At 39.3% G+C, this 14,150-nt stretch overlaps 1 protein-coding gene across 5 annotated transcripts in view; it reads right to left on the bottom strand.

Annotated features, from left to right (window-relative positions):
- Positions 1-3,567: 3,567 nt before the first annotated feature.
- DIAPH3 (diaphanous related formin 3) overlaps positions 3,568-14,150 on the bottom strand; it is a 499,882-nt gene continuing 489,299 nt past the window's right edge. For all 5 annotated transcript variants that reach the window (XM_032314557.1, XM_032314558.1, XM_032314559.1 and 2 more), the window contains one exon: positions 3,568-7,131. In XM_032314557.1, coding sequence (XP_032170448.1) covers positions 6,869-7,131 — 263 coding nt within the window. In that variant the 3' untranslated portion in view covers positions 3,568-6,868. The remainder of the gene's footprint in view (positions 7,132-14,150) is intronic.

The following is a 14,150-nucleotide window of genomic DNA, read 5'->3' as shown; positions in this document are numbered from 1 at the left end:
GATTGCCTCGTGAGACTAAGCGGAACGCCCAAAGAGGAAGTAAACAGCATTGGTTGCTAGCGAAGTTGTTTGTTTAGGTGCACAGCCTGATTCGTTCCCTCCTGTACCCTGCTCGCTGATTGGTCATGTAAACATACATAAGTGTGTAGACTTGCGGAAAAAAAGAGAGAGAAGATACATCTGAACTGGGGCTTCTTGTCATCCTTGCGGGTCGAGGGCGATAAAATCCCACTTGGTCTTGGTGAATAATCCTTTTAATGTGCTGTTGGATCCTATTGGCTAGTATTTTGGTGAGAATTTTTGCATCTGTGTTCATCAAGGATATTGGTCTGTAATTCTTTTTGATGGGGTCTTTGTCTGGTTTTGGGATCAAGGTAATGCTGGCCTCATAAAATGAGTTTGGAAGTTTTCCTTCCATTTCTATTTTTTGGAACAGTTTCAGGAGAATAGGTATTACTTCTTGTTTTAATGTTTGGTAGAATTTCCCTGGGAAGCCATCTGGCCCTGGGCTCTTGTTTCTTGGGAGATTTTTGATGACTGCTTCAATCTCCTTACTGGTTATGGTTCTGCTCAGGTTTTCTATTTCCTCCTGGTTCAGTTTTGGTAGTCTTTTTTTTTTTTTTTTTAAGATTTTTATTTATTTATTCGACAGAGAGAGATCACAAGTAGGCAGAGAGACAGAGAGAGAGAGAGGAGGAAGCAGGCTCCCAACCAAGGAGAGAGCCCGATGTGGGGCTCTATCCCAGGATGCTGGGATCACGACTTGAGCTGAAGGCAGAGGCTTTAACCCTCTGAGCCACCCAGGCGCCCCCAGTTTTGGTAGTTTATATGTCACTAGGAATGCATCCATTTCTTCCAGATTGTCAAATTTGCTGGTGTATAGTTGCTCATAATATGTCCTTATAATTCTTTGTATTTCTTTGGTGTTGGTTGTGATCTCTTTTCTTTCATGGTTTCATTTATTTGGGTCCTTTCTCTTTTCTTTTTGATAAGTATGGCCAGGGGTTTATCAATCTTATTAATTCTTTCAAAGAACCAGCTCCTAGTTTCGTTGATTTGTTCTACCATTCTTTTGGTTTCTATTTCATTGATTTTTGCTCTGATCTTTATTATTTCTCTTCTCCTGCTGGGTTTAGGCTTTCTTTTCTGTTCTTTTTCCAGCTCCTTTAGGTGTAGAGTTAGGTTGTATACTTGAGATCTTTCTTATTTCTTGAAAAAGGCTTGTGTTGTTATATACTTTCCTCTCAGGACCATTTTGCTGTGTCCCAAAGATATGGAACAGTTGTGTTTTCATGAATTTTTAAAATTCTTCTTTAATTTCCTGGTTGACCCATTCATTCTTTTTTTTTTTTTTTTTTTTAATAATTTTTTTTTTTTAAGGTTTTATTTATTTATTTGAGATAGAGACAGTGAGAGAGAGCATGAGCGAGGAGAAGGTCAGAGAGCGAAACAGACTCCCCATGGAGCTGGGAGCCTGATGCGAGACTCGATCCCGGGACTCCGGGACCATGACCTGAGCCGAAGGCAGTCGTCCAACCGAGCCACCCAGGCGTCCCTGACCCATTCATTCTTTAGGAGGATTTTCTTTAGCCTCCATGCATTTGAGTTCTTTCCAACTTTCCTCTTGTCATTGAGTTCTAGTTTCAAAGCATTTTGATCTGAAAATATGCAGGGAATGATCCCAATCTTTTGCTACTGGTTGAGACCTGATTTGTGACCCAGAATGTGATCTATTCTGGAGAATGTTCCACGTGCACTAGAGAAGAATGTGTATTCTGTTGTTTTGGGAAGGTATGTTCTAAATATATCTGGGATGTCCATATGGTCCAGTGTGTCATTTAAAGCCTTTATTTCCTTATTGATCTTTTGTGTAGATGATCTGTCCATTTCAGTGAGGGGAATGTTAAAGTCCCCTACTATTACAGTATTGTTGATGTGTTCTTTGATTTTGTTATTAATTGGTTTATATAATTGGCTGCTCCCATACTAGGGGCATATTTAAAATTGTTAGATCTTTTTGTTGGACAGACCCTTTTAGTATGACATAGTGTCTTTCTTCATCTCTTATTATAGTCTTTGGCTTAAAATCTAATTGATCTGATATAAGGATTGCCCCCCTAGCTTTCTTTTGATATCCATTAGCATGGTAAATTGTTTTCCACCCCCTCATTTTAAATCTGGAGGTGTCTTTGCGTCTAAAATGACTTTCTTGTAGAGAGTATATCGGTGGGTCTTGTTTTTTTTTTTTTTTTTTCTTTATCCATTCTGATACCCTGTGTCTTTTGATTGGGGGCATTTAGCATATGTACCTTCGGGGTAACTATTGAAAGATATGAATTTAGTGCCATTCTACTGCCTGTAAGGTGACTGTTACCATATATTGTCTCTATTCCTTTACGGTCTGTTACTTTCAAGCTCTCTCTTTGCTTAGGGGACCACTTTCAATCTTCCCCATAGGGCTGGTTTGGTGTATGCAAATTCTTTTAGTTTTTTTTTTTTTGTCCTACAAGCTTTTTATCTCTCCTTCTATTGTCAGTGACAGCCTACCTGGATATAGTATTCTTGGCTGCATAATTTTCTTTTCGTGTTCTGAATATATCATTGCACCATCCTTTCTGGCCTGTCAGGTCTCTGTCGATAGGTCTGCTGCCATTCTAATATTTCTACCATTGTATGTTACAGACTTCTTGTCTCGACCTGCTTTCAGGATGTTCTCTTTGTCACTAAGACTTGTAAGTTTTACTATTAGATGACAGGGTGTGGACCTATTTTTATGGATTTTGAGGGGGGATTTTCTGTGTCTCTTAGATTTTGATGCTTATTCCTTTTGCCATATTAGGGAAATACTCTACCATAATTTGCTCCAATATGCTTTCTGCCCCCCTCTCTCTTTCTTCTTCTGGGTTCCCAATTATTCTAATATTGTTTCATCTTGTGGTATCACTTATCTCTCCAATTCTCCCCTTGAGGTCCAGTAGCTATCTGTCTCTCTTTTTCTCAGCTTCTTTATTCTCCATCATTTGGTCTTCTATCTCACTAATTCTCTCTTCTGCCTCATTTATCTTAGCAGTAGGAGCCTGTTTTTTTTTTTTTAATTGCACCTCATTAATAGCTTTTTTGATTTCAACATGCTTAGATTTTAGTTTTTATTTTTCCAGAAAAGGATTTCTCCAGAAAGTGATTCTCTAGTCTCTTCCATGCTTTTTTCAAGCTTAGCTTACACCTTGATAATTGTCATTCTAAAATCTAGTTCTGACATATTACTAATGTCTGTATTAATTAGGTTTTATGGGGAGATTTGGATTCAGTTTTGAAATGCCATCCAGTCTTGTGGTTCTTTGGCAAGATCATATGTTTTTGCTAAAGCGTAACTCTTAGAGCAAAATGGTGTCAGAGTTTGGCCCTAGTACACATTTTAAGAACATTCTTGCCTGGCAAGGACAGGTAATAACTACTTTGAACAATTAACTAGACAAAACTGACTATTGTTACACTGCCAGATTTCAACTGATGGACTTCAACAATTTTAATAATTAATATGAAGAAAAAGAATATGAATGCCCCTTTCTGAGTTTCAGTCAAATTAGCTGTTTATTTTTTTAGGACCTGTTACTTTCCAAAAGTTGCATAGTCAGTACATAAGGCTGGCACAAAAGTAGTCATGAAATATGCTCCCAGCCCACCTGTGGTTACCCAAAAAAGGAGTTTAATATGATGAAATATAGCATAGATATAGTCTAAATGATTTAGTTTTTAACAGGAAACTCAATGTTTTTGATATAAATTATTGAAATGTCTACTTTTTCATATAAACTTTGACATAGTTTTTTGAATATTTAAATGTTAACAAAGGACATACATGCATATAGGGTAGTACACTCCTTGCCTCCACTTCTGGTTTAACTTTCCATGCTTTCAGTTATTTGTGGTTCAACAATAATCTGGAAGCAGAGGATCCTCCTTCTGACATAAGGTCAGAGGTGAATAGCAGTCTTTCCCCTCATTTCAAATCATCAGGGAGGCGTTTTATCATCTCACACCACAAAACGAAGGATAAGTATATACACTATGATTACACTACGATTTTTTAAAAGATTTACTTGAGAAAGAGTGAGAGAGAGTGAATGGGGGGAGGGCAGAGGGAGAGAAACTCAAGCAGACTCTGCTGAGCATGAAGCCTGACATGGGATTCAATCTCATACTTCTGAGACAAAATCATGAGTTAGATGCTCAACTCAGGGGGCCACCCAGGTGCCCCTACGTTAAGATATTTTGATAGAGGCTACATTCATGTAACATTTATTATAGCATATTATTAAAATTATTCTATTATTAGTTACTACTGTTAATCTCTTACTGTGCCTAATTTAGAAATTAAACTTTGTATAGGAAAAAGCAAAATATATATAGGGTTTGGTATTATGTGCAATTAGGCATCCCCTGGGGGGGTATCTTTGAATATATCCCCTGAAGATGATGGGGGGGGCGGGGAGAGATGGGATGTGCTTTATGATTAGATTGCTTCCCTTATTTTTAAATCACTTCAATTATTTGACTGGGAAAACTTATTAGCAGGTCTTTGCTTTTGGACAACTCAGTGCTCACTTAGCTTTCTGTGTGTTTTTGCCAAATTCTCTACACTGACCAGAGAGGGGTTGAGAACCTATTCAGGGTTTGTCACTGGCCTGGGTGGAACATCTTCATCACAGGTGCTGAGCTGTGTGTTGGCTTCAAGTTGACCTGCTAATTCAAATGAATAGACTGTTTGCTCAAAAACATGAAATTGTATCTCAATGCCTGCCCTCCAATTAAAAGTCATCACTATAGTTCCCAGCTACAGTTGGCTAAAGGAATATTAAGAGTTTTTCATAAAACCCTAATTGTACTCTCCCACCCATTGTTGAAGGCACATTTATCAGTGAATCTCTGCAGAAGCACTTGGCTGTTTCTTGGTTGGCTCTTACTTCTGTGAACTCTTAAGCTGTGGAGAGGAAAATAAAAAACATGGTTCCCTATTCAGGCCTGCACAGACTCCTGTCAGTGATGGTGAGAGAGTGGGTTGCTAAGCTGCAGGAGGCCAGCCCCCGCTGGTGTTCAGCTAGCTTCGGGCTCCTGGTCCTCCTGCTAGATGGTTGTCCTTCAGCTCCTGCGGACAGATGCTCTGGGGCCTGACGGCTCCAGTGTAGGCCTGGCCTGCATTTCTCTGCCCCTGGGGTTCTGTGTCATCTTCACTTCCCTTTACTTGCCAGGCTGCTGCTCCCGAGTGGCTGCTCCCTGGCCCTAAGTTTCTGGAGTGTTTACCTGCCACCCGGTATGTCCAAACTATCTGGCTGGATTTCAGCTTTGTCTCTGAAAAGCCCCAGTCTTTTGCAGAATCACATGAAGAACTGACAGCATTCTTTTATTTAGCTTCTTTTCTGGTCATTGGGGTCCTGTCTGCTAAAATGTGTCAATGTCCTTCACCTTTCTGAGTTTGAGGATTTGTTCTCAGGAAAATATGCATTTTGTCCTCCAGTTGCAATTCCTATTTCAGCAATGCATAGGAGAACAATTTCTTCCTCCACAGGCTGTGGATAGCACCGTTCCCCAATGTCTGTAAATGGGGCCTGGTTCATAGTTCTAATTAATTAACTTTATTAACTTGGAGCTGAAAGGAGGTGGCAACTTAAACAAGGAAATAAAAAGCACTGGACCTCACAGACTGGTTCCACATAACTGCTTTTTAACTGAAGGTAAAAGAGCAGTCATTTACTTACTGCACATAATAAAGCCAAATAGATGCTTAGATAGACGGCAGAGCACAGTCGAGCTACAGCTTATCCACAGAATATGCTAACTGCAAAAAAAAAAAAAAAAAAAGCCCCAATTTTTTTTTTCACTTAGTGCAAGTAGCAAGTTTTATTTTCTTGACTATAGAATAAAGAGTTAATGTGATGCCCCAAATGAGGTAAAATTGCAACATTTGCATAGGAAAACCTTCCTTGACACACTTTAGATCTTTGTTAAACTTATTGATTGTCAGATCAAAGAAACTGCAATTTCAAGTTTGCTCACAGAAAAAAAAAATCTGTTAACTGGGAAGTTTCAAAATGGCAATTCTATCCCAGAGTCACAATTACCAAGGGAAAAATTCTCTCTCAGTTCAGACTTTGGGCAGCACTGTAGTATCATATATATCCTCTTGATGCAGAAGCAGGTATGTTTTACAAAAAGTGCATACATTCTTAGTACATCATTTTTGGATATGTGCCCAATGGCCTAATAGTCTCTTATAGGGTCTAATGAACATGAATTCAACAATGATAGCAATGAGCTTACATGCATTTCCTTATAGCTCTCTTACATTCCATTTTATGTTTCTGATGTTACGTTGATAGCTTGAAGATCCAATGAAAGAGAAACTTGGACCCATATAAACAACATGCATGGGATATGTATATACATATATGTACACACATATGTATATATATCAAGAGTTAATACCAATGATTTGAGATTCATTAATGTTGAAAACAGTACAGTAAAAACTACAGTGACTTAGAAAAATGGTATTTTCTTCAGGACACATTGCTGAACACATGGCCACCTACCTGCTTTCTAAAGCATTATGTATAATTTCACCACCAAATATAGAACACATGAATACCAGGAGACAAGAAAAGCATTAAAACCCATTACCATCTTGAAAAAGCCAAGACCTCAAGTACATAGAAAAAGCACTGCAATCATGTTATTTAGCTTTATTTTTCTAATATAGACCATAATTTAAACTATATAAAGTCACCTATATAAAAAGCAATTTTTTTTCAAGTGGTATCGCTTAGAGCATGGTTTTATATTTGGCTTAATCATTTTTTACCAGTTTAATTTATAAAGCTCGTAATCTTGCCAGCAGGGCTTCAACTTCGGGAACAGATTCGTTTTTAGAAACAGAGCCAAGAAGTTCCATTTCCTTTTTTCTGTTGCTTTCTACATTACAGGCTTCCTTCTTCTCAACTGCCTTGATCCTCCCCGTAGACGTATGAGTGTCTAGATTATAATTAAGCTCCTTGGCGACTGGAGTCCTCGTTGAGTTGCAATTGATATTGTAGTGTGAACGTGACCCTTCTGTCAAATGCACTTTCTGGTTTTCTACAGTAAGGAAGAGAGAAACAGAGACTTATCACTGTGGTAAGGAAGGACTGCACATTATGAAACATTAATTTAAAATAATTATTCTCAAATCCTCTTAAAATATTCAGAGAAAGGTAGGTTGGAAATAAATACATGTAGTTTAAGAATAAAGTATAAATAGACAACCCTTTCCTTAGCATCCATGCTGATGTCCTTCTGGTCTCTGCTCAGATGCTCTACTAAGCAGAGAGGCCTTCTAGGACTGTTCAACAGAAAGAGCGCCGCCCCTTTCCATCACACATTGACCCCTCTTCATAGAACTTCTAACCACCAGACACATCATATACTTGCTTACTGGTCCACTGTCTGTCTCTCTACTAGGATGTGAGCTCCAAGATGACAGGGACGTTGTTCTAAACGTCAGGGCCTAAAACGGCCCTGGGGCAAAGTGGTGCTCAATAGGTACTGAGTAAGGAAATCCTCTCCATACTCTAGGACCCAAGATATACATTAGCTGCAATACTAATGAGATTTTTTGTTTTTTTTTTTCTTAAAACTAAAACAGAAAGGAAATTTTTTTTTACTAGGTCTTTAAAAACTCAATGATTTCCTTCAAAAGTAATACTGCATTTGGCAGGCAAATTAAACCTTCCTAGCAAATCAAAACTATGGCCTAGTCCATCAAATATACACACATATATTCACAGACTTGTATACATACGCACACATGTATATTTTTATTGGTAAGTGACACTGAGCCCGGTGTGGAAGGCTGGAAGGGGAGAGTCGCAATAGCTCAGGACTGATGGCTCTGACTGATTGACTTTCACAGGGAATGCTGGATTTTCTTTTAATTAACTGACTGGCCTATCGCACAACCTTATGAGTTATTAGACCTCCAGCTGGTAAAAACAGACACCCTCAATATTCATGTAACCTTGAACAGGGCTTGAAAATGGCTTCAACAAACTTGACATGACATTTAAAGTTTTTTGGTTATTCGCCGAGAGATGTTCCATTATCCCAATAGTAATGACTTTGGAGCACAAGCAGTCACTCATGACAGTGTGTTTTATGTGAGTGCTGAAAATTCCAACCGAAAACAGCTTGTACATTAAAAGGTGGCTGCTGAAGATATTTACTGCCCTGTCATTTCCTGACCAGGGGCTTCCAGTGATGGATGAGTATTTTACACACTTTCCTGGACAATCTCAACAAATTTTAGAAGTATGATCACCTTTTAGCTGTTGGAAGAAAATAAATACAGTTTTCCTATCCCCTCCTCTATCAGATGGCCAATTGTTACTCAAAAATCAAAATCTAACAGAGCACTGATTTTCTTAGAGCTGTTTATGCTTTATAATTTATAATGTACATATTGTGTTTGCAGTAAAGAGGACAGAGGTCATAGTATTCCTGCAGTTCCCATGACTGTGCAAATTTATTATTATTTCTTTTTTATAGTATCCACCCTCCTGTCCCCAGAATGTCTGAGAACTGCATTTGTAGCTAAGTGGAAATCTTTGGTCAGCTTACTGTCACAGATGCTCCTGTCTTTTCCTGTCATTTGATTTCTGGTAAACGACTTTATCAGGAGGATGCTGCCAATGAAGTCGCCGGTATTCTGATGCTGGGCAACTCTAGCTCCAGTTGTTATGGCAAAGATGACACTAAGTTGGCTGAAATATGGGTGCATCATAGACACAAAGTATTCCATACCTTCTCTGGCTATGAATGGTTCAAGCCCAATTCCATATGTGGCAAAATGAAAAACGAGCATGGGATTTTGAGGATTGAAATCCACACTTCTGCTTGGCTTTGGCAAGTTAAACTTTGTGTCTTAGATTCTAATAATCAACTTCAAAGAGTAGTTGTGAGAATTAATGCAACCAATGTGGGTGACTGATACTAACTTCAAGATGCTTGTTTTCCACTTCTATAAAAGCTGCTGCTTTTTATTTTATTTATTTATTTATTTTTTAAGATTTTATTTACTTAAGAGAGGGAAGGAGCAGTGGGGAGGGGCAAAAGGAGAGAGAGAGAGAGAAGCAGACTCCCGCAGAGCAAGGAGCCCGATGGGGCTCTATCTCAGGACCCAGAGATCATAACCTGAGCTAAAGGCAGATACTTAAACGGCCGAGCCACCAAGGCACCCATGTATAAAAGCTTCTTAAGGGATGCATCTACCACCCAAAGCTGACCGTTCTGACTTTCTGGTGATTGTACCGGTGAGGCCTGAAATATCATTTTATTAACAGCTTGCATTTATACAGTACCTTTATTTATAACGCATGTGTTGCACTCTAAACATTACCACCCTCATTTTATAGACTGAGAGGTAAAAGCAAAAGGAGGTTAAGGCATTTGGTTAGTTACTGAGTAAATCAGTGGCAGAAGCCAAATGCTGTCTCTAGAGATACTAAGGCTGTCTTAAACAAATTTGAAAAGCTTTTTGCCAAAGAAAAGTGCTAAGTAATTCCAAGCTAAGTTTCACAATAATCATATCCTGTACTTATACCTCAAAATGCTTTCTGTCACATTTAATTCTCTCAATAACTATGTAAAGCAGATCACAGACCCATGTAAACTATCTCAGTACAGTATGTCCAAGGTCATACATATGCTCCTTTTTTCTTTCTGGATCTTACTGAAATTTGTGACAGTGAATTTCAAGTATGACCTTACTACTACTGCAATTCCCTCGTCCATTCATTCTTCCATTCTCCTAGACAAATATTTCACACCTTCTCCTTTCTTATTCAATGTTCAACGTGTTCTCCTATGCTGTCATTTAACTCGTTCGGAGAAACAATCAGGAAAGAACTCCCATAAGCTTCCACCCGCCTCCGATAGCTACTCACTGCATATAGACTCCTTCCCTCCTCAGGGTCTCCTGTGCTCCCCTCTGAGACAAACCTTCACAGTGAGTACCACATGCTACTGTCATTTGTCTATTCAAGGACATGCCTCTGGCAGCTGTTTCTTTTCTCTATAGGAAAGGTTTCCTTCTTCATGTGATCACTCCCCTCAGCATACAAGTATGTTGTAATAGCCCCAATCTTTAGAGAAAAAAAAAATGTATTTGACTCCACATCCTCCATTTACTACCTCAATTGTTGACTGCCTTTACAGCAAAACATCTCAGAAGAATTGCCCATTCTTACTGTCTCAGTTCCTCTCTTCCCATTTTTCTCTTGAACCCACTCCAATCATGCTTTTGACCCTTTACTCCTCTGAAACAGCTCTTGTCAAGGTCACTAATAAACTGTGTGTTGCTAACAGCAAGGACTGTATATCCACTTGGATATTTTAGTCCTCGTTCACTCAGCCTATGCCAGATCCAAGGATGAAATGTCTAGCAGAACCCGGCTTTTCTTTAACTGTGGGCTCTTTGAACTTCTTTGGAGGCTCAGGTGGATAACACTGGGCGGGTCAATGCAGGCAAGAGCATTTCCACCCTTTTAAGGAAACTCCAAATATTATTTTGTTCCTACAGCACGCCCACAGATAAGAGAAAAACCAAGCTGGCATTTAACTCCTCTGTGGTTTCAGGTGGAGAATCTTTTATGAGAAGCGACAGACAAGATGACACAAAACGGAGAGCGGCCATTCCTGAAACCACCAAAGAAATGAAAAAGAAAGTGCACCAGGGCTTCTTTAAGACTGAACTTAGAGTTCTTAGATAACAACTCTTCACTGCAGCCCTCACATTTATCTCTCCACACCTCAGTAGTCTCCAGGTGGGAGACGATTGCAGTTTCTTTTTCTTCACTTTGTTCCCAGTCACGGGAGTCCCAAACTGTGGAGCTGAGGAAGTTTCATCTGAAATTGCAAAGCTGATAAAGTTGAGATGGAGGAGTCTGCCATCCCACTGCCACTAGCCACAATGTTTACAGGTAGAAGGAAGCTCCCAGGCAGGAGGCTCGTTCACGTTGATTATAATGCTGGTTTCAAAGCCAGGTGGCTTTTGCCATTACTAGTAAACATCAGCTATTGGTGCCTTCATGTGGGCTGACCTATAGATACAAATTCCACACAAAAACATGCACTTGGTTTTTAAATGGTTCACTTCAAATATTGGGGGATGGCACAATGCTTTAAGTTGGAGAGAACTCTCCATAGGTGCTCAAAGGCATAAAATAAATCGTAATTTGAAGCCAGTGGGCTCACTGCCTTTTCTCAAGAAACTAGAACGTTCCAAATACAAGATGACACCCTTGGACACTTTCAATGAAAGATAAGCCTGGGGTATCAAAAAAAAAAAAAAAGAAAAAAAGAAAAAAGACTTTTCTATATCTCACCAATTCAAATCCCTGCCAGTATACATTCTTAAATGGAAACTAAAACGTATTAAGGCAAAGCAGAATGGTTGCTTCACTCTCCAGAGAGAGGAGGGTTGTGCTATTATTTTATGAATCAAATCCAGGGCTTTATAAGATGTTAAAATGCATGTTTGTGAAGGGAAGTATACCTAGGACTATGGCCAATACACAGGACCATTGGTGATTATGGTACAGATGGCAAGGACCAGCTGCTATTCTTAGCAGTAGGTCAGTAAGGGAATCTAATCCACACATCTTGTTTCTAAGTTTCTGTGGAAATAAACTATGGGGATACATGCGATTTTCCTTTAAGACAAAAAAGAAAAAAAAAAAAAAAGGAAAACCAAAAATCCCAATTTCAGTTTAATTCCTCAGATGATTCTCATTCTAAGAATTGATTCTGGAGTCCCATAAGAGCTCCCCCCCCCCACCTGCTAAAACTGCATGAGAAGTTGAAACCTGTTGAAAAGTTGAATGGTTCTTAAATACAGAGAAACCCCTGGACTTAAACATGAGAACAAAAACCTTCAACTAGATTTAGGGCTGGATCCCACATGACCTTTGGCGTACTAGAGAAGTGGATGACAACTAAACAAACAGTAGAAAGCCGAAACAAAAACACCTACCAGCCTGAGCTCATTTCCCCCTTGTTTCCCTGAGTAACACGGGAAACTAGGAAAGTTGCTGACAAGACAGTAAACATAAATGGACACGGCTAAGCCTCCAGATGAGGAACTCTTCCAGCCAACAGTTGATATGCTTAAGCTAAGACAAGGCTGAGGCCCTGGCTGATGGCCCTTGGGGAAAACCCTCTCAGTGGCAGGAAATCTCAGTTATGGTTTAGAAAGAGGTATTATTCCCTTTAAGTCCATATTGATCCCCCATCACATTGTGGTTCTAATGGGCACTGGCTTCTTAGAAGTGCCAGCTCTCAGGTGAAATATAAAATTGAGCTCCTGCCTTTTTGTGGTCACTGGTGAACCTGTGGCAGCTTTGACAGGAGGAAGAATACAAGACTCTCATGTCCTAAATTGACTGCCTCAGTTCAGACTTCTTGAAGTTTGGTCTCTTTTCCCCATTTTTTTTTTTTTTTTACCTTTTGCTCTTAACTATTACTTTGACCTACTAAGCAGCTGTTTGTTTCACCCCAGAAATGGCTTTACTTTGGTGTGAGAAAAAAATAACCCATAAATATAATTTTTAAAGCACTACTGGGTGTACATGATAGTAAAGTGTGTGACAAATATATGTTTTTAATCTATGCAATAACTGAAGTTAGTGCGGCCACCAGCAGCCCATCTCCCTGTGGTTTTCCTTACTGTTGATTTACTGATGCTATAAATAATTGTCTTCCCTTAGTTTCATTTTGCTGTTCATTTTACCTTTTGTATTGAAAATGTGTAAAAATGACAAAAAGAGCCAAAGGGCATTTTGTATACAGTCAGAATCTTTTGGGAGTGCCAAGAGACTCTTCTGGAAACCCATTACATAAAAACAAAAAACAACAAAGCAATTACTCCCCCAATTCAAAAAAGACAAAGAGAATGATAAAAGGTATCTGAATAGAGGAAATAATTGATACTTGTTAAAGAAACATGTACAAAATGGAGCCGCTTGTGCTGAGCCCCATGTCACCAAGCCATGACTTTATATCTAACCAAACTGCAGTTTAAGCCTCATCCAGGAACGTAATTAAAGGTTACCAATCAATCTGGAATTACCTGACCAGCATAGTGAGGGAATCTGCCCAATCGAACCTTTCTGATCTTTTCAAAGGAAGGTGACCTTGCCTGAAATAATATACCCTTTCCTCACCTCACCCCCTTTCAGCCTATAAAAGTCTTCTATTTTTTACAGCTCTTTACTATATGTTAGATGGGATGCTGCCCAATTCATAAATTTCTGAATAAGGCCAGCTTGTTCTTCACATTTACTCTGTTGAATTTTGTTTTTGAATAGATTTAGAGGCAGCAATGGGATATGAAGCGAACTTTTGGGAGATTTGGAAACCACCAGAAACACAGGAATGGTATCCATGAATGTTTTTTGAGTTTTTTCCTTGCCATTTCTGAGGGCTCCAAGTTCCTCTTGGTTCTGACTTCAGCTCTTGCATTGAGTTTCTAATCTAATTGGGTTTCTAGTCAGTTAGACATCTGGAGCAGCTAGCTGGTAGTTTAGGTCACAATTCTTATTTAATTGGTGGAAACTCCCGGCCCTTGATTCAGTCCCCAAATCCACATGGGAACTCTTAGTGGGAGTTAGCAGTTCCCCAGTTATGTGGAGCCCCCAGTCCCCATTTGTTTAAGTCTGATGCTTTAATACTTCTCCTGGTCCAAGGTTCCATGGTGGGAACAATAGTGGCCACACAGGGGCTTTTCTTGTCTGGGCTGCAGCAACATCTTTTGGTTACTGCTGGTGTATTAAGGCATACACATTTGTCTGTCTTGTTTAGTAGTAGCCTTTATCTACACAAAAGGAGTCTGGGAAGCAACTTAAAAATTGGCAAGGAAAGGTCTAGCATTTAAAAGCTGTTACAGTTCTTGCCACCTAACCTAAAGACTCATGTTAGGCTAAGTTGGTCATGGAACAGGTCAGGTCGACCGGTTGAGGTTGTCACTGGACAACCTCAATTTCTGTGCAGTGAGGTACACAGCAAACACTACACAACCCACAGAGGCACTTTTTTAAGTATTAGTTTAACTCCCAGAGATCCAA

Source organism: Mustela erminea, chromosome 15 (assembly GCF_009829155.1).
Source record: "Mustela erminea isolate mMusErm1 chromosome 15, mMusErm1.Pri, whole genome shotgun sequence".
Classification (NCBI taxonomy): domain Eukaryota; kingdom Metazoa; phylum Chordata; class Mammalia; order Carnivora; family Mustelidae; genus Mustela; species Mustela erminea.
The sequence above is the reverse complement of the archived record's forward strand: the minus strand, read 5'-3'. Positions and strand labels throughout refer to the sequence as shown.